This window comes from Pagrus pagrus (genome assembly GCF_965226575.1).
Source record: "Pagrus pagrus genome assembly, chromosome: 2".
Classification (NCBI taxonomy): Eukaryota; Metazoa; Chordata; class Actinopteri; order Spariformes; family Sparidae; genus Pagrus; species Pagrus pagrus.
Genome location: NC_140186.1, coordinates 11,732,075 through 11,757,179, shown reverse-complemented (window position 1 = coordinate 11,757,179; position 25,105 = coordinate 11,732,075). Strand labels below are relative to the sequence as shown.

General features: G+C 39.7%; 1 protein-coding gene across 1 annotated transcript; it reads right to left on the bottom strand.

Annotated features, from left to right (window-relative positions):
- Positions 1 to 881: 881 nt before the first annotated feature.
- rnf150a (ring finger protein 150a) lies at positions 882 to 24,619 on the bottom strand. The gene is made up of 7 exons (XM_084344398.1): positions 23,012 to 24,619; positions 11,259 to 11,509; positions 9,912 to 9,983; positions 9,436 to 9,518; positions 8,951 to 9,047; positions 8,637 to 8,850; positions 882 to 5,176 (listed from the first exon to the last, which is right to left on the bottom strand). The coding sequence occupies exons 1-7, from the start codon at positions 23,463 to 23,465 to the stop codon at positions 5,058 to 5,060; spliced, it is 1,290 nt and encodes a 429-aa protein (XP_084200524.1). The 5' UTR covers positions 23,466 to 24,619; the 3' UTR covers positions 882 to 5,057.
- Positions 24,620 to 25,105: the final 486 nt, after the last annotated feature.

The window sequence follows — 25,105 nt, the reverse complement described above, 5'->3', positions numbered from 1 at the left end:
TAGTTGATCGAATGAAAATTGTTAAAAACAAAACAGATTGTCCTTTTTCCAGCAAAAATGTAAAACACCTGCTGGTTCCAGCTTCTCGTGTAAATGTAAAGATTATCCTTTTTTGTCCTAGATAATAGTAAATGAAGCATTTTTATATATTTACTGGAGAAACTCAAGGGTTTACCCTGTAGATTGGCTCAAGATAAAGGATAAATGCGCCACCTTGTGGCAGCTCCTTGACATTGTCAAAACATCTGTTATCCAACTCTAAATCTTTCCACTGAAGACATAATCTATTCACTGTCGACAGAGCCTGACGGAGCCTCTCCACATGGAACTATATACATTTTCCATGTAGTTCATAGTTCCTACATGCTACAGTGAGTTTGTGTACTTACCTAAACTGAACAGCTGCTGTGGAAAATCATTTCTGCCATTTGAAAAATCCTCCACCTACAATTTTACCCCATTATTAAATGTTTATTTGACTCATGATTAAGACTTTGGCTCTTATCTCAGTGTATCTTATAATAGTTAAACTATAGTTTAACTTTAAGATAACTGACTTGTTGTAATTTACTTCGTTATAAACCTGTATTGTGTTAGTTTGTTGTCGTCAGTCAGGAAACACCTCACATTCCTTCCATTCAAAACAACCCTTCGATGCCCATGTGAACCTTAAAATTTACCCTGCCGTATATTTTAAGCAAACAAGCTTTGATATCGTTGATTATGTAACAAAACACAGATTTATTGAGCTTTATCGAGCCTATATAAAACAAACAAGTTTATCAAAGTTGAAAAAACCTGATTCCAATTTATTATAACTCACAGTCTTAGACATTCCTACACATGCATCATGGTACAAGAAAAGGACGGAGACACGCTGATCATACTTGCAATTCTTTTATATTACAAAATAGCAATGCTGTTTTTTCTGCTGGGTATAGTGTACAATATATCGATACCCCCGACACCACCACCCCACATACAGTATACACAAGAATACAGGTAAGAGAGCACAACATTATACAATAAGCATCAGCTGAGTCATGTGCCATGTTCAATACTGTAGCCCTCTTCCTCTAAAGCTGTACATTAAAAAGACTTTCTCAAGTCGTTCATTATAGCCGCTCCCCATTCACCGCAGGGATAAAGTGCATTATAGGAAAGTTTACACAAACAGAAGAAAACACATGTGACAAGAGAACAAAATACATGACAGCTTTGATTAACTACCTGTAATAAAACTATTTTTGCTCACACTTTATTTTACAGAGTAGATTTAGAATATTTTCAAATAATTTCCTTGAAAGAACGACATCATTTGTCACTAATTATAAGGAAAAGATCAATTTGATTTTAAGCATTTTTTTTCCTCAAATTTCTATAGATGTCACAATAAAATTGTTATTGTGAATTTGTTTGGCCACTATAATCATGTGAAAACCTGACATTGTGACAGCCTTAGTTTAGACATTTCTATTTACCTCATAATTAGCACCAAATTAGGGAACTCTTTCCAGGAAACTTGTTGGAAATTATTAGGAAATTACAGACACATAAAATAAAGTCATGTGCAGCGTTGCAGATTCAATAAGAGTCCACAATCTTCTGTTACTTCATAAGTACACTAAATGCTATTACATGTAGTACACCAAGGTCTTTTGAGTTTTAAAATCCCTACCAAAGAGTTGTTATTGAAACACTGTAAACAGACAAAACTGAGTGATGTCCTAGCTTAGTCTCATAAATGTTCTCTGTAAAAAGAAGGCCTTAATCCACCTTGAGACAAACTCGCTCTGTTAGGCAGTATTCAGCCAGAGTCGACTGTTCTGGCTCTGAAAACGGATGTGCTTTGCTTTATCTTTATCTTGTTGCTACGCCAACCAAACAAACGGTCAGATGGAGACAGATGGAGAGTTGTGTTTGTGTGCAAATGTGAGAAGCAGTCGAGATGGCAGAAGACTCGTGAGTTTAAAGCGTGGGTTGTTTGAGAGCAAGTAAGAAAAACAAGACGAGCAACAGATATATTGACGTTGGTGTGTTTCTAGGTTATCTTATGTATTGTGCTGTCTCGTTATCCATGTAACACAAGAGGCTTAAAAGGTCCAGATTAGACTGGCTGATACTCGATCATCTGTATTTATAATGTGCCGGCAGGAATCGCAAGCATCCTCCGCCTTCATATCCACAGAACATGTCTAGCTAGAAGTAAACCAGGCTGACTCTGACTCTCTATTGTCTGAAAATGTACATTCATGAATGCTACCAGACTTTTAAGTCAAATTGTAGAGCTGTAGAAATGGTCTGTATGTGCTAATAGCTGAGTATAAAGTGAGGTAATGCAAAAACTGTCAAGCTTTTTCCCAGCTGCAGGGAATCTTTCACTATAAAACACTGCTGTCAGAACCAAAGCTGCTACAGAAAAGAACATACAGTCTCAAAGGAAGAAACAAAGTGCCCCTCCTAAATCAACCAACTCATGAAACACTGAAACATTTGCCCCTACATTCAACGATCCTTCAATGATTGACCCAAAACAGGGGAGTGTGCACATGTGCATGTTATATAACAGAGTCCCACGTGGCTGCAGGACATAATGGAAACTGGGAGTGAAAAAAAGCCCAGTTAAATTCCACTGGCTCCATCGACTCAGTCAGTGGGTCTGTGCTTCATCAGTGTGCAAGTTTACAGGAATGTGAGAGGAAACAGATCCAATGGACACGACACTACAGAGAAAGTAATTAGGGGGTGACTGGCAGGAGTAGAACAGAACAACACATGAAAAAAGAAGAAGATGATGAACGTCAGTTAACAGTCAGCATCACCATGGGAGTGTAAGAGTACGTCCTCACTAAGCCGGCTAAATTTCAGAAATGCATGTATATTCTTATTTTTGGTGCTCCAGTGAAAATTGAGCTGTTAACTGCATGTTCTCAAAACGCTTTGTGTTTAATGATTTTCACTGTTATTGACATTGACATACTTAGTGAAGATGGTGGTGGTAAAAATTGGAACTCAAACTCCAAATAACATGTAAATGAAAATAAGAAGATTTTCTCTAAGACTCAAAATTGCAGCTCAACTCCAGGTTTACAATTTCAACAGATCTACTTGTGGTTAAAACATTTTTTATTCTTGAGCTTTAACAGCTGCTTTCTAACTTTAACACATGTTGGCTGGAAAGAAAGAAAGAAAGAAAGAAAGAAAGAAAGACAGAAAGATAAAGAAAGAAAGAAAGAAAGAAAGAAAGAAAGAAAGAAAATGTTTTCCTATTGTTCAACAGTTTTTGTGCAGAGATCTGTCCAAAAAAACCTCTAACCCAGAACACACACGGCTGCATGAATGTCATCTTCTAAAATTAGCCGGCTAAGTGTGGAGGCGGTCCAACATAAACTTCTCAAGTATTCCACAAGTGTAAACATTTTCATGCTGTAAGCTTCTCATGCCATTAAAAAAAATCCCATGCTTGGAGCTTTTAGTTCCTCAACGAAAACCCTGACCATTTTATAATGCATCTTATTTGTCAGGTAATGCATAGCTCCCTCCTTTCCCACCAAAACACTCCCTCTTTCATTTGAAGTAATCAAATCAATCAATCAGTCAATAGTGTCAATACTCCTGTTCGATACCATGTGTTTAAAATGAAACAACATCTGTATGCGGCACAGATACTAACATTATTCAAAAGGTGTTGGTATGTGTTCAGTGACTTTTCCCTCAAAATCTTATTTTGTGTGCTAGGACTTCTTTTTCTCTATGCCGTGGTAGCGAGAGAGGTATCGAGTATTGTTTTTTTTATACTAGTATTGTATCTCAATGTAAGTCTTTTATTGTGACAACCCTAACATAAGCCATCTTATTTTACGTCCTTGTGATATTTCTTCAGTTTTGTATCATCAACAGGATCGTGCCAGTCTAGTCTAACAGCCAAGTGAATCAGCCTGCATAAAAAAAACCACTACAATGCTTCAAACACTACTGATAATCTTGGCACAAGGACTTGTTGACATATTTATATTGGCTGGCTTGACAAGTGTAGGAAGTTTGTCTACAGTGTGTTCACACTGCCAGGATTTGGTAGTGACAACTGCTGTTGCCAGCTGTATTTAGCAGCAGTGTGATCACAGATACGATCACTGGCGTCACGTGTTGTGATAACTTGTACATCAGCAGCAGTTTCAGTAGGGCAGTGGGTGACATCACTTCAAACTGCTTGTGGCAAGCTATGATTGTCAAATGTGAGGACAGGAACATCGACCTTGTGTTTGGTTATTTCCTCTCAACAACAGGATTATTCAGCTGGTAAAATAGAAGTCAGAAATTAAGGTTTCACAAAATAGTTACAGAAACAGTTACACGTAGAAATTACAGCATAACGTGTGCATACATTTTCCAACTCCTCGTATGTCACATGACCACGTGAACTTAAAGACCAACGCTTCAAGTTAAAAAGTTGCTGGTGGGATTTCACACCAACTGTTAGGGACTGCTGATATAGGCTCTATACGTGCTATGTATCCATCACGTGAGTAAAACTTACTTCTGGAATATGTTGGCAGTGATCTTGTACCAAGAAGTTAAACAATCTATCAATAATTTTATGATAATTAAAGCTGAAAACTGGCATTAAGGAGACCCTGCTGCTCCTGTGCTTACATTGTGTCCAGCAGCAGGTTCAGGTTGCCAGAGTGAGGAGAAACTACATTAGCCTTCTCAGTAATGTGAAGGGCTACAACAACAAGATGCTAGGTCTGAGGATGAGAAAAGATAACGTGGGGCCACCACAAGGTGAGAGCTGTGATTGGCTGTCTGGTCACCATGGGAGTCAAACCAACAAGATGGTGAGGTGTGACTGCTGGAAAACGAGCGAGCAACATGTCCACAGACGCAGTAAAGACAGAGCTGGGTGTTTTTGTGCTGCTGTGTCGTATTGCTCATTTGCTTCTGAGGAGTCACGTCCTCCAGGGGCCGAACATGTGGCGGATCTCTCGGGGGGCCCCCCGGTCACTCTCGTCTTCCTTTTCCTGGTGAGTCATGTTTTTGTCTCAGCTTCAACTGGCTCAGGATTTGGCCATCGTACATTCCTGCTCCATGGACAGGTCAACCTCAGATATGCCTATCTCCACGCCCATGATGATGGAAGTGTCTGAATCACTGCTGAGCGGAGGCTGGTGCTCACCTGAGGGAGGAGACAGGGAGGTAATTCATTACTGAAGATGAGGCTGTGGGAAGCAGTTGTGGCTGTGGCCAGTGTCTCTGAACCGGGACAATATTCTACAGTCAAGTCCTTTGAAGAAGGCTGCTTTGTTTGGGTTTATGACATTGTTGCTTAAACACACAGTGTGTAAGTGCTTTTATTCACATTTGACGACTTCTTTCCCCACTCTTTGACATATCATATGATGTTTCCTGTGTTTTTCCGGGAAACTTAGTGATGGACAACCACATAAAATGCACCGCTACATTGAATAAACTTACATTTTTCTCTGGGTTTGAACGTTTGTCAGTCTGCTGTTTGGTGCTGAGCAGAAAAAAGATAAGTTGGTATATGGCAAGAAAGTTTTTACATTCTGCCGAGGAGGATAAGTTGCTGTATTGGTAAAAGGAATATGCGACAACATGCAACACATTTTTAAATGAAACAAATGTAGATGTACTAGAGAATTATCTACCAGCTGTTCATTCTGATGTGCTGAACTCCTAATATTCACAGTGAAAGTATATTAATTTGCATTTTCTTTTGCAGATTTTCTGGAAATCTGTTTAAAAGTTTGTGCTTAATTTGGATGGAAACAGTGATTATGATGGCAGCCTTTGAGTGTGACGGGTCATTATAACTATAAACACTTGTGCCTTCAGATGAGGTCAGACAACGTGTCTTATAATCTAGTTAATTTTGACCATACTGATACATTTAGACTGCTGTGGCCTCATATCAGCTTTGACTGATTTTTTAAAAAAGAAAGCTAATAGGAATCTTTTCAGAGCAATAACTCTTTAGGTGAACACCCAGGCAAAAAAGAAAAAACAGACAGCAACAAGCAAGTCCCACTTTTCAGGTCTTTTTCTGGTACCATGATTGCAGCACACACCCAGCAAATGGCTGACTCCGGGAAGAATGATTGCTGCAGCACCGTTAACGACAGCGCTCATTATTCAGGCTAAGGACACAGCACAATCTGCCCTCCATCACTGCCAAACCCCAGCAGCAGAAATCCTGACAGATCGGCTTGTTCATCTCTTGGTAACTGCCTGTCGGTGACATTGTCTCTGTTAGCTCAATAGTGCTGTGACATACGACAAACTGCATCCGATTTACATACTAATTAGTCTCAAGGAGAATACCTACTTGTGGGGAGCTGATCTACGGCTTGTCAAGCACACAAAAGTAAACAGACCTCTTTGTGCTAACAGCTTCTTCTGAAAGAACAAGAGTCCCTTTAAGGATAATTCAAAAGTACTACATCACAATGATGTATTCTCTTAATGTTCAGCATTTAGCAGAACAAATACAAGCCTTATAGTTTTGCCACCAAGTGGTGCCATCAAACAAAAAATGGATTCATTCCTGTGAGCGTAGAATGGAGCACAATATTGACATGATGTTGCAGCTAAAACTAAATACTGCCTGCAACTGTTTATCAAAATAGTGAGCACTTTCTTTTTTGGTTGATTTCCTTCTTTGAATACTTTTAGCATTAGTGAGTAATATGACTTATAAACACAAGGTATTCAACACAACACTATAATTGTCTTTATCAGTGGCTTAACAGGTTGAATCTACATTTTTTCAAATAGCAAATTTGATAATCTTTCAGAACACAGTGTGCACAAATCTCCTCCATCTCTTAACACTTACAAATAACACTATCGAATAATAATAACTAAAGCTGACCTCAATACAAACAAAAGGGTCAGGAAATGTTACGTCCGACTTGTGCTTTCTGTACTGTGCATTTACAAGTGACATTAAGAGGGAGTGCAGGGTAGACAGACACAAGCTGTGAGGCAAGTAAGCTGTGTAAGCAGCTGAGTCCGTCCATCACTATCGGTCGTCCGGAGTGAGACTCACTCTAATACAGTAATTGTGTGTGTGGACAGCGTTTGTGCTTGGAAGCAGAAAGTGTTGGAGCCAGTCTGTCGTGCTGACATGCAGCAGTACTTTGGCACAGTTTAATCTACGTCTTTACTGTCCCATTCTGCTCCTGCAGGTCTTCAGACAAGGTTTAAAAGTTTAATTATAAACCCTTCGCTGGCTGTAAAAAGACTTCAGAGTGGTCACAAAACAGCAGGAACAACAATAAAACCACTGGGAAGTGTAATTACATAAAGCTGGATAGACAAGAGGCATTTTGTAAAAATGTCTACAACAGACCTGATTATTATGGTTTTCCTTTTGTTTTCTCTTCATTTAATTTTTACATCCGCCAAGGAGGTTATGTTTTTACCGTGTCTCTTGGTTGGTTTGTCGGCAGGATTACAAAAAACTACTGGACAGATTTTCAGGGTCGTGGACCAAAGCAGACCTCATAAAACTTCATAAAGATCTGGATAAAGAGAAAGATCCAGGAATGTTTTCTCACCTTCTTTAACATTGAGAGATTATAAATGAGATGATGAGCACTCTTGCGGATTTAAATATGTTTTATTTGATATTGGAATAGGCTTGATTGAATTAAAGGAGACTGTTGGGTCTTGAAGGAGGTTTGCGCTCAACTGAATTTCATTTTTGTTTTCAATCTGGTTAAGTTACAGTTACTTTCCAGAGAGGGTTTGCTTATTTCAGCTTTTATTGTTGAAACATTTTCAGTTCCAGTTGTTATTTATTTCAGTACCCAGTTTTTAAATTTAGTTTTAGTCATGATAACCTTAAAACTCATGTGAGATCAATAAACGGCCTGCGGAATTTCTTGTTTCACATTTCATTGATTTACTGATGTGGCTTAAAAAATTTTTTGTTACTTATATATATATAAAAAAACAACTTTTCAATAGTAAATAACAATATATTCCCTGTTCATTCCTCCATTCACCCTGGATTGCATAATTGTTATAAACACATGTGACTCAAAACTTTTAAAACTCTGGCTACATCCCTGCTCCTGGAAAAGGTTTTGGCTTCAGACACTAAATAGCTGAAAAACACGTGTATGAGCATGTGCATGGGCTCACGCTAGCGCTGATGGTTAGCAGATGTTTAACATTCATCAGCCAAAGTAACAGCTGTCAGGTGCTTGCAGAAGGTAAAATGTGCAACATACTTCGGCACAACAGGTATTTGAGTGTATGTGGGTTAGGTTGTGAGTTCCTGCAGAGGGAACACTATTCTTACCCTCCTGTATTTCTCTGGAGGATCTGAATTGGGGAACATTGACCAGGTGGCTGCTGGCCTGATTTAAACCTCAGAATAAACCATTCCAACTAAAGGTTATAAAACCAGAAGCAGCACACTGTTAGAAAGCTGTAAGGACAGAAGATCTTGTTCCATGTGTTTCTTTTTGCAGAAGTTTCTAAAGCTGTTCTAAGTACAAATCTGTAGAGCATGTGGTGATGCCTGGATTTTCTGGTTTCAATTTCCCAGCTTAGCTTTATGTCAAAAATTCAGTTTATGAACTCTACGCTGTGACATCTGTACTCACTGCTGGCGATGATGTGGCTCTCCCCTCCTGCCTCGTGTTCTGTCTCTGCATCGGGATAGAGCTGCTGGAGACCTATCGCTCGTCCGGTTGGATCCAGAACCACCGAGCTCTCGTTAACTGTGATGTCACTCGCCCCGCTGATGGGGTTGGTGGGTGGACCCCCGACAGATGCCTCATAGTCTGGAGGAACATCGTCTGAACAGTCTGCGTTGAGCTGGAACATGACAAAGATGTCTTTTAAACGCACTCCCATGCATGCTGTGAGTGTTCACGGAGGTTGTTTTTTGAAGATGCATGTATGTAAAGGACCTTACTGGGATTCCCAAAGCTTTGAGGATGTTCATTTTACACATGGGGCACGTCCGGTGGTCTTGTAGCCACGGGTCTACACAGTGCTTGTGGAAGACATGCCTGGACAAACAAGAGGCAGTGGACAGATACACGTCACACATTAACATTTTTCTGCTGTATTTTTTAACTATTAGTTTACCAACTCTGCATGTTAATTATGTGTTTTCTTTAAGTTTGTGATACCTTATTGTTATTTAGGTGGAGGCTTAAAATAAGCCCACCAAGTTTTCTGCCTCTTCCCGCAGATTTTTTTGTGTTTTGTGATGTTTTTTAAATTGTGCAAGTTTAATAAAACTAAAAAAAAGAAAAGAAAAGGAACTAAAAGTCAAAGCACAGAGAAAAGCATAGATTTCTGTAGCTTTCTTTGTAAGGTTTCATGTAAACGACAGATAGACACTCGTTTTCAAGTTACAATATGTACAGCAAAGATCAAGCACACAAACTTTACCTGCATGGTAATATCCTGACAACATCATTGGGCTTATAACCTTCAATGCAAACTGCACAGTTGTCAAAGTCTGACTCAGTCTCCTAAAATACAGAACACAGGCAGAAACAGAAAAGAGGCAAAATGACAAACAGTTAACCAAGTTACATTACTTTTATATTGTGATACTTGGATTATGTTACTGACTTCATTTTTTAACAGGTAATTAGAAACTGTATCTGAATACATTCTTTAAGTATTCCTCCCAACCCTGCAAAAAAACATGTTTTCTTACATCTGGAGAACAAGAGTTGTAGGCCAGGACATCTTTGCAGCTCTACAGTTCAACATTATAACACTGTATAGTCACACAATTTACCTTCATCATAACACTGGCTACATTGTGATTTCCATAATATTATGATTAATTGTGCAGCCCCTACTGTGTAGCTAACATGCTTTGCAGTCTATGTGACATGTGCTGCATCATTTTTTACCTTGTCTCCTTTCTTAATGGTGCGTACTTGCAGCTTGCTGATGGCCTTTTTGGCAGCGTCTCCCAAACGTCTCTGCAGACATAAAATAACCTTATTACTAACACCAGCAGGTTTTTAAAAGCGGACAAAAAATCACAAGCGGCTCAGCATTTTGCAGTAAATTCTGCTGATTGTAATCAAATTCCACTTTGTAAGATCATAAGCCCTCATGTTTATGTGAATGTGAAGCAAGATACAATTTCACAAGGTCAAACATTACATAGGGATTCGTTGATTTCGCTACTTAACATTTGATTTACTGGAGATGAAAAGAGAGACAACAACATCGACAACAACTTTAAAACACCACCACTGAACCACAGCTAGAAAACCAATGAACCAGAAAGAACTAGGTCCAGGGGACAAACACTGTAACACCAGTTACTTTTAATAAGATGTGACTTTAAAAATTAGAGACCAGGTCATGAGACAACCTCAACTCTGGGGAGAGGGGGTTTAAAATGCTGTCAGGATGGGAGCTTAAAGGGAGCTGGTGGCAGCAATGAGGCCAAATGTGTCTTAAAATGTGTGTTCGAGATATTGATTTCCTGGAATCTGACAAACTGTCTCGTTAACACAGTGTCGTGTTTTACACAGACAGCTAAGACTGGGACAAATCTGTTACTGCTGGTTTATTGTGGGTAAATTAAGGGAACGTTTGTCAACGTGGTGTTTAAAGTCCATTTCTGGACTGTGACAGGGACATGATCAATTGACTTGTTTCAGGAACGTATTAAAAAAGGTTTCTAACCAGTTTCTTGGCATATAAGGAAATTATGGACAACAAAAAAAGACATTAGAAAAGGTCAGAGAACAGATGAGAACAGATTAAATGAATTGACAGGCAAGTGCAGTAATCATCCAACACACCAACTTGCTTTAACAAGCGTACCAAGGGAATAAATTGAGAGCAGATTTGTTCAATACAGCTGAATTCTTTATACAACTTAATCAACATAATTCAAACTGAGAGCACAAACAGTGGTCGTCACGGCACCGGCTCCTATCATAACAGGCACCATGATGAATTGTCATTACAGACGTCACACGAACGTCAGAGGCAGCCATTCATAATAAAGAGATGGCAATAGAAGGTATTTGCACTGTTGACTCACGGGGCCAGAAAGCTGAGTTGGTTGATGGTTCACTGGTTTGCCGTGTCTCTGTTCAGCCAGCTGTCAGGTTAATTCTGGCCTTACAGCCCACAGCAGATGGAAAATTGCAGGAGCACAGAGCACTGAGAGTATCCCTTTTAGGCAGATAAACATCAGCTCATAGTAATATTAAACGAAGTGCACACAGTCATACCTGGTTTCGGTCTCGTGCGTTAGCGTAGCGGAACCGCTGGATGTAGTAGAAGACGAGCCAGGCGAGGGAGATGATCATGAGAACGATGAAGGAGATGGAGACAAACACGACCGACGTTCTGCTCACGTACTTCTGCAGGTTGCGGGTTCCTATGGTGATGTGCAACGTGACCACGATGTGCTGTTCCAGCAAGGCCAGAATCTCACGACCTTTATGCTCTGGGATCATGATGGCCACGACCTCACCTGTACCTGCACACACACACACACACAGACACACACAGACACACAACGCAGGAAGCACCAGGTTAGATCAAGCAGACCAATAACATACATTTGCAATCTCAATGTCGACATTTAGAATAACCTGTGATGGTACTCTACTTGACTATTCCCATTTCCTGCTACTTTATACTTCCATTTCACCACATGTATTTGATATCTAGATATTTGTATTTGTAGATATTCAGATTATTCAGTGTTTATAGACATTACTTGTGACATGTAACCAATCAGATAGTGTTGTGGGCAGGACACTGAGTACTACAGAGTGGTGACTATGGACAGAGAGAGGATGCTGCATCAGAGCCAAAGCAGCAACTTGACACAAAAAAACACTGATGCTCATGATCAGATCACTGCTAAATATCAGTCCCTATCCTTCCTTTAAATGCTATCTGGCATTTTTTTTAATATCTTCAAATATGTTTTGTAGACAACAGTATTGTGCAGTACAGTATTTCTATCCACACAATATTTTTTTGTGTGGAGAAAGTATGTACAGTGACTAAATAGTTCAAGAAATGAGAAATGTGAAGAGATGAATAGTAAAATGAAAGTATGTTTGGTTAATGTCTACAGCTGCAATAATCAATTAGTCAATTAGTCAATAGTCAATTAATCACACTATTTTGATAAATATCTGCTGATAACAGTTTCTCAAATGTGAGTCTTTGATCCTTTTCAATGTCACACATGATAGTTGATGGAAGATCTTTGGATTTTATACCGACTTGAGGCATTTTTCATTATTTTCTCACTTTTTCTCAGCAAAATTATTATTTTTTAGTAAAAAAAATATTCTGCAAATGAATTGATAATTAAAACAGTCTTTAACTGCAGCCTTAATTATGTCAAAATGTTAAAACTAATAAAAAGTGAAACTGCCAGTGAGAAAAATTAATTAGAACAAAATCAATAGAAAAGCAGCAAATCCCCGTAACAGAACAACAGAAACTAAGATTTGTTAAAGGCCAACTATGTAACAGTAGGCTTAGGGTACACCCTACTACTCCCACCCTTCTTACAGCACAATAGTAACCAAAACTTATAATATCCTTTCCATACTAATGCCATAATACTATTACTGCATACAGCCTTGGTTCCTTAATAATCACAGTAATATGCAAATGCTCAGAAATCTACTTAAACATTAAGAAGGCAGACTTTCAACCTCCAACCCTGACATATAGAATAGAAGTGTGCTTTAAAGCAGAGCAGGTGTGAAAACTCCAGTCCCGGGAGCTTAGACAGGACTCAACCACTAAAGCCTCCCTCTCTGTGTAAGAGGCTTCCTGCAAGCAACCTTCTGTTGCTTTGCATGCCATGCACGATGAAGGATTTTGCATTGCAGAGTCATCAAGCATCTTTGAACTCCTGCAAGTGAAAGGTCCTGGAGGAAGAACGTGTTCACAGAACAGGAATTCTCTGGGTTTGCGTAATAGAAAACACTCCCATTGGGGGCTGTTAGTGTTAGCATTAGCATCAGACAGTACTTCTCCCCACCCTCTCAGCTAATTCCTCTCACCAGTTTGGCCTCCCAGGGTGTCAGATAAGCCTTGCCTTCTACCTCTCAAGCTAACAGACAGACACTCAGCTCTTCAGAGACACATTACTGCATAGGCTACTTTATATATCTACCTCTGAGAGTTGTCTAGATCTCAATGACACACCTTCAAATGTGTTTTGTCTTTGAGCCTGAACTCAAAAACTTTCAGATTATGATACAAAACAGAGAAAAAAACAAGTAAATCCTCACATTTGTGAACCTGAATTTTCTGTTAATCAATAAATCAAATAATCTGCTAATTACTTCAGCTCTAAAGAACAGTATTATTAATATTCAAAGGGGTTAAAGAACGTATCAAAGCTCAGCCAATACATCAGTCCAGCTGATGCTGATATCATCACCTGATGTTAGCTTCGAGGTGGGCGATCTGGACAGTCCACAGGCTTATTTTTGAAATGGCCTGTAGACTACAGCCAGACTTAAAATAGACTAAGACTTTCTACATTTGCACCATTAAAACACAATATTGCATTAAAGATTTAATGTGCTAAAGATTTTTTGGCACAAGCTCCTCATCCGCCATGTAGCAAGCTATAGCTCACGTTGCATGATTTACAATATGTCACCCAAAGACATATTTCATCCAAGCAGCATAGCCATCTAGGCTACAACACTCTATTGGTTTGTTCACATAGTGCAGATCCACCAGTCAATGAGGTCTGACAACAGAAGTAAAATGACATTAAAGGATAGATGGCAAGTCGGGTGAAGTGTTGTACTCCACAAAACATTTCTAGAGCTTCACAACAAAACAGTGTTGCATCATTCTCCTAAACAACTGAAGCAGATGGGGGCTTGTTTTAAAACTTAAACAAACATCTGAGTCATAAAATGGCTGCAAACAGCTCGTCCGTCCCTTAGGTCCTAAACTGATTCGAAAAGATGTTATTTAAACTCTTTTTTTCAGCCTAAATCTTCAAGCTAAAAGCATTAGTGGGTACTTGAGCTCAACTGTGCATCGAGGGTGTAAATAACATGATTTCAAATCAATTTGGGATTCGGGGGCCTCCAGAGACTTGGATTACACCGAACAAGATGTATTTCTGTTTCTTTTCAGTTGTTTTTTCCCTACACTTCTCTTGAAAAGTAGATTGTGGATGCCTTCAAGATCGATCATGATCTGAAATCATCAGATAGCCCAACCGTATATTCGCTTATCACAGAAGTTATGATATCTGTGAATAAGTCTGTGCATAAGTAGTCAAAAAATACAGTACTGAGGTAACAAAGATATGTTGAAGTATTTTAGAAATGGTGTCGTCGTTTATAGTGTAGTTTATACCCAAAAGAGGAAGGTTTTTCTGATTATTTTTTTGTATTATTTGACAGTTTGTAGCGAGAATAAGAAAGAATAGTGCTTTTTGTTAAGTGACAGCGATCACACTTCTAACTCTCAGATATTATTTATCTGTACCTGTCTCAAAAAATCCACCCTCACGCTCAACTGGATAATTTTTTTGAAGATGTCTGTAAAGAGGCAACGACACATGGGACATAATGCTTAATTGATTTGGTAGTTTCAGGACACAATGAGGAAATAACAGAGCTCTACTCTATCAGCTGTGCAGTGCATCCACAGCCTGATAATCTGTTACATCATATTCCTTCTGCCGCCTGTTTATGGCTGCATGGAGTCACAGTAGCTCCCTGTGGTGCTTCATTTCTTCTATCAATCGCTAAAAAAGAGTGGCTTTATTCAACCTGCCATCACCAACTGCACCTCCTGTGCAGCCTGCCAGATGCACGGTGCTCTAACAAATCCTCATGCACTGCACAGAAGTCTGCACAGAGCTATTTTAAAATGATTTTCTGGGGTGAACTTTTAAAGACTGACAGAAAATATGTTTTTTTTTTTTTTTTTTTTTCAAAGGAGTTAAAGGCTTTGAATACAACAGATATGCTACATTTCCAGATGCAGCTCCAAAGCATTATTGCTGTCGTGCTCACAAATCCCTTTATGTAACAGGTTTGTTGTAAAATCTGCACAGCTGCTACATTTTATATGGCAAGGGTTGAGAAGTCAGACCAAAATCATGTCTTTAAAAACATTTTCTTTTCGAGCATATGCAAGAATTGGAACAGGCATCTGTGAGATTGTTGGCTAAAAATGAATAATAACTCTAAGAAAAAAGAAAAAGAATAAATGAATATGGTTGTTTATCTGCAAACATAGACAAATCTCTTCCCATCCAAAACTACACAGCCACAAGAGCTGGCAGCATCCCCACTGTTAACACAAAGGTTTATCCTTGTGATATGGTGGCTGCTCCCTCAAAATGAGTTTATGCACGTTTGAGCTTCTAAAGCAAACCCTGCTACAAACAATGACAGAGAAAACAAAAGCTTGTGTTTGGACAGCAAACAGATGGTAATACGCTGCTGAACGGCATCGTCTGTTCAGACTCTCAGCCCCCGAGCTGAGACTCTTCTTCATGGGAGTTTCTGCCAATGTTTTTCTTACCGGCATAAAAATTTAAATAAGGTGAGGAAGACATCTGCAGAGTTTCTAAAATTAATTGAAAGAAATAAATTACCGGTCTTCCACAGATAATACCAGTTAATTCTCAACTCTTCCCGACAACATACGACCCCGATTCCAAAAACAATGGGATGCTACCAAAATGTTCCTGAGCCCATGTAGCGAATAAACATTTATCTACGAAAGTCAATGAAGTTGAGATAAAGCATTAAAGATATTGTCTTTGTTTTCAATTGAGTATATGTCAAAAAGGATCTATACCTTTTTATATTCTGTTTTATTCGTGGTTAGCGTCCCAACTATTTTTTGGAATCGGGAGAGTAAATGCATGAATCTAAACTCTTTTGTTTCCAGTAGTCCTATCTCCACAGCGCCAATGCTGGAGAAAGGCCTGGCTGCTCCAATTCTCATTCTGAAACCTGCTGATAGATTGCACTACACGAAACACAACTTATTCGACATAGGAACAGACTTCAAAACAACACCTGTACAGCTGTAGCCAGTGGAGTTTTATGAACCAGTAAGTACAGATTCCAATGGAAATCTTACATATTAAGGCAATTTGTGTCCAACCAGTCTTGGAAATATTTGCAAGTGAACAATGATACAAGAAATATTTCCAAAAATCCCCACCAAAGTCAAGCATTTTCTAAAAAAGGACCAGCTACATATATTTCCCCAGAGCCACTACACAGACTTGTATAAGATTACAGCGTAGGAAATCTGCAGCAAATGAACCTGATGCTCAGTGAGTTATTTATTTATTCATCAAAGTGAAGCTTGGTCCAAATTACAAGTTTTCATCTTCACAAGTTCACATATCTGTGATATAACAATTTCTTCCTTTAACACAATGTTATCTCCATATCTCATGTCAAAAGGCTAATGATTTCCAGACTCTACAGACTTAAAAAAATGTCCATGTATGGCCATCTTCAGTTTCATAGCCAACAGAAATAAGGAAAGGAATAACAAGGCATGTAAGAGTTCCCTAAGCCTTGACCTCTTATCTCCTTCCTCTGTTCACTGTGACGCAGTCGGAGCAGACAAAAATAGCTGCTGCTAAAACAGGAGGGTAATGTCTGAGACTGAGGCTGAACCTGTGAAAAGATTTCGAGGCAATGAGGAATAAATACTGAATGGGCTAATTTAGTGGAAACCAACCTGTTAATTTAAAGCGCAGGCCTTTTGGTCTGCTGCAGAGTGGATAACACTAAGGCAGATTACGACAGAATTAACTGGTAAACTCTTTATTAACAATCATGTGCTAACCTGACACTGACAGTTACACACAGTAGGCTACACCGTGGCTTCATCATGCAAGTGTATACAAAAGCTTATAATGTTTGACATTTTGGGGAAATACGCTTATTAGCTTGCTCACAGAGAGATAAATGAGGAGGTTAACTCCACTTTTGAATCTGTAGGGTAAACAGAGCTGCAACACATCCTCATACCTAAACGGCTGAATAGGTCGATTGCCATAATTCCCAAAACAACATAACCTAACATCAGCGACAACACTTAAACCACTGACAGTTGAAGCGATCAACAGTGATCATCTCGTTACTATGCAATGTTCTCCTGGGAAACCTTGGGTTCTGGCATTCATGTGGAAGCCACTTCACACATACCATCCACCCAAATACTGATGTAGACCACATAAACAACCTCCTGGCAACATCACTCCCCAATGGCAGTGCACAACCCAGTAGGACAATGTACCCTGCCACACCACAAAAACTGCTCAGGAACATGACAAAGAGCCCAAGGGGTTGATACGATCCCCAGATTCCCAATCTGACAAGCATCTGTGGGATGTGCAGGAACAAGTCCTATCCATGGAGGCCGCAACCCCCAACCCACAGGACCTGAAGGATCCACTGCCAATGTCCCAATGCCAGAAACCACAGCAATAGTTGTGTTAGACCTTTGTTGTCACGTTGTTAAAGTGATGAAACGGTCGTAGTTTGGTTCGGCACCAAAATGACTTGGTTAGGTTTAGGAAAAGATCCTGGTTTGGGTTAAATTAAACTTTCAATAGCCAAATTTTTTCGTTGACTTATCATTCTGGAGTAAATACTGATTGCCCTGTGTAATGGCTGTAATCTTCCACTGGACTCAATTTTTACCACAAAAATGGAGAACGAATTATGGCATAAAGGAAGCCAGTCCACCATTGCACAACCAAAACAGGAAGAGACATTATTTTTGCCTGGTCGCTAACCTCAGATAACAGTGGAACAACTGGGATAACTGTGGAAACTCTAGACGGCCAAAGAAAGAGAAACCAGCTGATGGAGGAGGTAAAGAATTACATTTATTCGTAGCAAGAAAATGAATAAACATATTTCCTTTACTTCTGTACAACTCATTTAGGAGATTATTTGTGATTGGATATTTGAGTGTCAAAGTTCTGAGCTTTGACAGGAAAATGGCTGCAAAGTTTAAAACAGTGGAATAAACCCACACTGTCAGATTTGATAAACCCACAGTATCTGACCCGGCTTTATGGTCCAAGGTTGAACATGACTCTGACACCACTCAGCCTTAAATAATAAAGCCAGGCTGTGAGAGGTTTCTGGCTCTGGCAACTGTGGATTTTACAGCCCAGCTGTGTTGGATCTGGACAGGAAAATGCTCCACTCTTTCTTTGGCAGCCTCTCATTCAGTCAAACACATTAAGGCCAGTTCATTTGTCACGGTACTCTCTGTTACCATCCTCCTCTCTACGAGCTACGGATCACACCTCTCCCGGCAGCTGTTTCTGTTTCTTAAAGTGTCTCGGTTTATATTTAGGTCATGGCCAGTAGCAGGGCAAGTCTTTAAAATAGTCTGGTGTCTTTTAATGTTTTGCTGCAGGTAATGTGATGTGAACTGGACCCTTTCTTTGCTACTCCATGAACAGAGGATGAATAGAGGTTGTTTAATGGTCAAATACTGTTGAACCCCTTAACAGACATCCTGGCAGTCCATTTACTTGAGGAAAACTAAATGACTTTTCACAGATCTAATGGTTGAAGTTAGTTCCCAGTGAACTTCTTTAGCAAGTTTTATCATTAAGCTCTGCTCTATTTTTCTAATGTTTCACATACAAACATAAAAGGTTTCCAAAATGATGTGAAATTGGATATTTTTAATTGAAAAAAGTAATATTTTCTTGACCGAATGTGTGCACTCAAGCATTCCCTAAACCTATGGAAAACACTGAAACTGATCAGTTAAAAATAAATATTAGTTTGTGCAGCATGAGGCAAAACACCACCAACTGTCATCAGGTGCTGCACACTTTTGTTTGAACATCTGTCTCTGTACAGATCCTTGCGTCAAAAAGCCTTCAGCACATTGTGCTGTTGTCTGGAACAGGACTGACACACCTTTATGAAAACTAGCGCCGAGCTGAGAGCCCATTTCCAAGTCAATACAATACAAGTCAAGTGGAAAACTCACAGCTACTGTAAAAAGCCAATAAGTTACCTTTATTTCTCACAAATAATGCATCTAATGTGTTCAGAAAGGGGTGCTAAGAATTCAAAAGAGGAGTAAAATCAAGAGTTATAAAAAAAAAAACATTATAACTGCTTTGCATGCTTGGAAGACAATGGTTTATTCCAACTCTAGGGCAGCTACAGACCCAATACTAAACTAGGAGAAATGGAAGTAGGATTGTACGATAGTCTGTTTTGTTTGGAAAAACAACAACATTTCAAAGAGGAAGAGGAGAGTAGGGTGGCAATATGAGAAGAGGGACCACCTTACAAAGCAGAACCCACATCCAAACCTGTGTCAGCAGGTTTGTGTGCTGATGAAGAGCGTATGAACAAAAAACTGATTATCTAGGACTCCCAGGATCTGTGAAACAATATAAAAAATCCCAAAGATCAATAAGACATCACATTATACATAAAGATACAAGAAGAGTTTGTGCAAAGGGGTTATTTTTGTCTGAGTAGTACAAATGCTGTGTAAGCTTCTGCGTTGTTATTGTAGTAATCACACATAAAAGAATAGAATAGGTAGCTAATACTTTATGAAAAATAATGGTGTGTTTACATCTTTATAAAACAGAGCTCTGCTCTGTGCTTTACCTTCTTATGATTTCATGATCGATATTCAACTCCAGTTACTTTTTTTTTAAAAATGGAAAATATTATACCAATAATGAAATTGGTATTAACTATTTTACAGCCCTGGTAGTGTTTGCAGTAGAGCCTGGTTGATATTGGTCTATTGCAGATATATCGGTATATGTTGGCTGATATATGCCGATATAAAAACATTTTTTCATGCAGAAAAAGACTGTTTCAGTGCACTCACACAATTAAGTTTATTGTTAAACTGAATAATATCTGGCCTCTGTTACATGCACATCTTTGTCACATGTGTTTGAGGGATCATTGCAAAAATGTGTGTTTATGTATATATTCTGTGTGTAAAAGAATATCGGCTGATACATCAACATTTACTCCAATTATCGACACTGCACCAAAAATCCAGCACTGGTCTGGCTCCTGTTTGCAGATTTTGCTTTCATGCTGCACACAGCCCACCAAACTTTAATAATAAAGTAGGCAATCGGTGAGTCACCTGAATGGTGAAGTAACTGAAGGCCACAGTAATAACTGAGGCAGACTCAGATCTTCTCTCATGTCCATTATTGTGGGAGGACAGCTGCAGAAAAATGTTCAGTGACTTTAGTAAGAAAAAATCAACCTGAAACAAAAAAAGTGAAGCTGACAAAAAACGGTTTTGAAAAGGGAATGGGACACGCCTCCCCACATTCACAAATGATGACCTCAGTCGTGGGAATGAATCGAATTCAATTTAAATTAAAGTAGAATCTCCTCAGTGATGTTATTCTAATTGAACTAAACAATCATTTTTAAAAAAGACATTTCAATGTGACCTGTTCTGTTTGCGACCTGCACGACTAGCTGGACAAATCAACAAAATGTTGTCATGAACAGGTAGCAAACAAATTACACGGCTTGTTTGTCTTATTATCTCTGCATCAGCCTGCATGGCCTCCTGCAAACAAAGGAGATGTGCCTCCGAGGAAGACAGATTAATATGAGGACACTGGCATGGATCATATCAAAAGGTTTATTTACACATTTCTGTTCGGGTGTGTGACTTGTTTTTTTGATGTTCTTAAGCTTTGTCTTGAGGGGTCATTTACCTGTGAGTCTGCAGCCTCTGCTTGTCTCCTATATTCTAAATTGTATGTTTACATGTTGATTATAGTTGGTCTTTTCTTAATTCACATTCATGAAGACACGTGTGAAGGGAAGACTCTCAGTTTCACACAGACTTTTCTCAACAAATGAGTGAAGTGAAGCTTTAGTCACAGTTTGCCATCTGTGGACAACATTTCTGTTAAGAGCGACTATCATTTATTTGTAATTATGGTTTAGTGCTTAGTAACACATGTTTTAAGGCATCTGTTGAAGTATAGCAGGTACACTAACACACAGTGCGACAATGAAATAAAAAATACTATTTTTATCCATCGGTTACTGGGAAAACTGGCACTGTGCTCAACTGTCAGATTTGCGAGCTGCTTGATTAGCGTTGTGTTAAAAAGACTAATTAGCACTCTTCTTCTGTCTTTGTGCTTCAGGTTTCTTCTTCACGACAAGTTGACACTTAATCTGGTGAAACCTGGTTGTTGCTGGTGTTGTTGTAGAGTGAATATGTATTGTCTTGTAACTGTGTTTTATAAACTATATTATTATATATTTTCTTTATGTTTTGTTCTGATTAAGAATGTGCAATGCATAAAGTTTATTTCTCTTAAACAAATAGACAATAGAAAGAAGGTTGGGAAATGTGTGTGTTCAGAGATATGTAGTTTTACGTGATTATTTGAGAATGCAACATATGGCAAATGTATGAGGCTGGGTATTGATCATCAATACTCTTTCAGCTCCAATTGATTTTTATGTCTGTGGCACCAAATATCGAGCACGTTGAAGAACCAGTAGCTGGCATCAGATGTAAGTAAGCCTGAGCAGTGTATCGGTTGGCCAATATGCTCATCCGATATTGATCGAACACAGAAATACTGCTATCGGCATATATGAAAATGTTTTGGTTTCAAAGAACGCAGTGCAGAAAACTATGCTCGGGGGTGATTTATAATTATTAAATATCGAGTGAAGTTTACTGTTTCTGTATTTCAAATTTACTTACTAGTTACTTTGCAGATTCACATCAATTAGTGTTTAAAGGCTGTTAATCAGAGCCAAAGTAGCACACTATTAAATTAGTTCATTTCATTGGCATTCTCAGCAAAAAAAAAAATCACAGATGCCGATAATTTGAAAATGCTGAATATCAGCTGATAATCGGTCTGCTTCTATTACATAGGCTGTCGAAACACAAACAGATTATTTTTTTATTTTGCAGGTATTTTGTATTCTTCAGTTAGACAGACATTGTGATATATGGTTAGATGATTGTCTTGCAATGTATTGATTATCGCAGAATCGTAGTATTGTGTTTCTATACTATCGTGGACGTTGGACAACATATCACATCATCAGTTACGCTGTGAGTCTCACCCCTAACTAATATCAAAACACTTTCAATAATAACCAGTCCACATGTTCTCAAATCGTGACTGAGCTTTCTAAGGTTGCACTCACACTTCAGCAGAACCCACAGACAATCAGCGGATCAGTCCACTTTTCTACTTCACCAAGAAACTAATTGATTATTTCGTTGATTACACAGTTGCAGAAGAGCTCTGGGACCTCAGCAGGGAAATGAAAAACATTCATCTTTGTCAGAGGTGTCCAACACTTAAAGGGGCACTATGTAGTTTTGGAGGAGAAATTCAAAGTCAGACTCTAAATATTTACAGTGTTAATGAGGCAATAATTCAAACTCAGAATACATATATCTTTTCGATAACTGAATAAACAAGCTGTTCTCGGAGGAAAATAATGATGTTATGCAAATGTTTTTGAATTATGGTAGAAATTAGTGCATTATACTGTCACGTTAACCCTGACAATGCCTTATACACTTGTATTTTTATACTTGTGTATTTGAATTTGGTCAGATAAACTTAACTAAACTGTGTGTCTACCCCATCATATTCCATCCCATACATGTGTTTTATCTTTAATGCTAAAGAAAGAAGTTAGGATTGTTTTATATCCTGTAATTAAAAGGTATTTAATGTTTTTTTTTAATAAATAACAATGCAGGCTGTGTTGTCCTTTAGGGTCAGTTTGTTTATTCAGTCATGAAAAACAAACACAGTTTGTTTATTTAGTTTGTTTAGGCTCTTCTGACTCAAATGTCTTCCTCTGAACTACATAGTGCTCCTTTAATAAGCGACTAACTCCACACACTCAGGCCTCCATCACCAGCCGCAGCAGAGAGGACCTGTCTCGGGCTCTGACGGGCAGACTCTTACCTGGATGTGGCATTGTGATGGTGTCGTTGGCACCGCTGGAGCCCACATTGTATATGACAACTGCGGACGCGTTGTGGGTCGCAACGTTACGGATCTTCTCTCGGTACGTACAGTTCCCCGCAGCCACCAGCGCCACCCAGGCGGTGCTGGGAGACGCGGGCGGGAACCTGACGCTCGGGTCGCACGCCTGTCTGTCCTGCGGGAGGGTCGGCACCAGCACCAGCCCTCTGGCTTCTCTCTTGGGCGAGTGCTCTCCGTAGCGACCGCACTCGCTCTTCTCCGTCTTGACCTCCGACGTGACGGGGTCCAGATAGGTGATGTTGACAAAAGCCGTGTACCACTCCTCCTTCTCCGCCACCGTGAAGTCCAGACACAGCAAGTGGACGAAACAAAACGACAGCAGCCACGTCGAGAGAGCCAGACTGCGGCAAGCTCGGATGAGGGACGGTGCCATCGTGATTGTGCCGCTGGTTCGGGATGGATGAGGAGCTCCGGGTCTCCTCCTCCTCCACCACCACCTCCTCCTCCTCCTCCTCAATGTGGAGCTCGCACCACCACGTCCCTCTTTTCACAGGAGGAGGCGCAGCTTAAAACGTCCAGCTTGCATAATAACAATAAGCAGCGCCAGATAGCAGCCCTCATAGGCGAGGTGTCCTGAGAGTCAGTGCGGGAGCCTCCACTCACCACCACCTGCAGGAGAAGACGACGCCGTGTGTTGTTGTTAGCTGCGTCCAGTCCTCGCTCCCGATTGGCTCGCCGCTCATCAGCACGTGACCTGGGCGTGGACAAGCTGCCCGTGACGGCCCCGTGACATGTGGAGGAGCTGAGACAGCCTGAAGCATGAGGACCACTGGGTAACATCCATGTGGACGGGAGAGTTTCCACAAAATACTGTTATCGATTCCTCCTGGATATGAGACATTCACAAACTGTAGAAAATGCTGGATTTCTTTTGTTTTGTTTTTTTCTGGTTAGAGCCTGGAGGAAGGTGTCACATGATGTATTATAGACCTTCACAGAGTTTAATCATATCTATGAATTGCTTTTTAAAATTTTGATGCATCAAAATAAAAAAAATGTACATAATTAAAGGTGAAATATGTAAGAAATTGGCCACCTGACGGATTCATACTAAAAACAAATAGGGGGCAGTGTATCACCAGTCTAATGCCGTTATTTCCACCGGCACTTGTGGCTGCGCCGAGTCAAACCGAGCCGCGCTGATTTGCTTTTCCATCACCAGTTTTACTGCGCCAAGTTGAGCCGAGCCATGCCGCGCCGGTAATGGATCTGCTCCGGTGTAGGGCCAAGTGATGACTCCCGACTGCAGCCAACCTGTATGTATTGTGTTGCAGAGATATCTACTGATGATAGCATGCCAACCAGCTATTCCCTCCACTCCTGATCCAAAGCTCCTGTGCTAGCACCCGTCACCCCCTAAAATCGATACTCAACTCATGTCTGTGCAGGAAACCTGAGAGAAAGATGTTTTTAAAAGTCAGCTCACAGTACTTATGTAGCTTCTAACTGAATCTCCTCAGTTTCGTTTCCTCTCTGTACTTTCAATCATCTGCTGTGTTTTACTGTTCCGGCTTGTTGCTTTCAGCTGTTTTGGGAGTCGTGTACTGTTTCATTACTGCTGGTGAAATCAACATTTCCTGTAATGCTGCTTCATAATAAACACTTTTAATTGACTAAATTATTATTATTATTATTATTATTATTATTATTATTGCGAAGAAGTTATAGTAAAGGAAACATGTTTGTAACGGAACTAGCAGAACCACTTTGGTAGTGGTGATTCTTGGATTGTTCTGCAGGGATCAGGACAAGCACGTCACTGGTTTAAGACACACCTTCAGGCAGGTAGCCCAGTTGTGGTGGGCATAACAGCTAAATGCTACTAACTGTAGCTGCCCTTAGCTCAGTTAGCCGTGCAGCTAGTGGTTCAGACTGAGCTTGAGGACCAAGGGGAGTATTGGTGTTTACACCACTAGCACAGGAGCTTTGGACCAGGAGTGTAGGGAATAGCTGGCTAGCATGCTATCATCAGTAGATATCTCTGCAACACAATACATAGATATCATAATGTCA

Coding starts and splice junctions, on each gene's coding strand:
- rnf150a (XM_084344398.1), bottom strand. CDS start 23,465: ATGGCACCGTCCCTCATCCGAGCTTGCCGCAGTCTGGCTCTCTCGACG. Junction 9,048..9,435: donor GTCAGGATATTACCATGCAG/GTAAAGTTTGTG, acceptor TTGTTTGTCCAG/GCATGTCTTCCACAAGCACT. Junction 5,177..8,636: donor GAGCCACATCATCGCCAGCA/GTGAGTACAGAT, acceptor CTCCTCCCTCAG/GTGAGCACCAGCCTCCGCTC.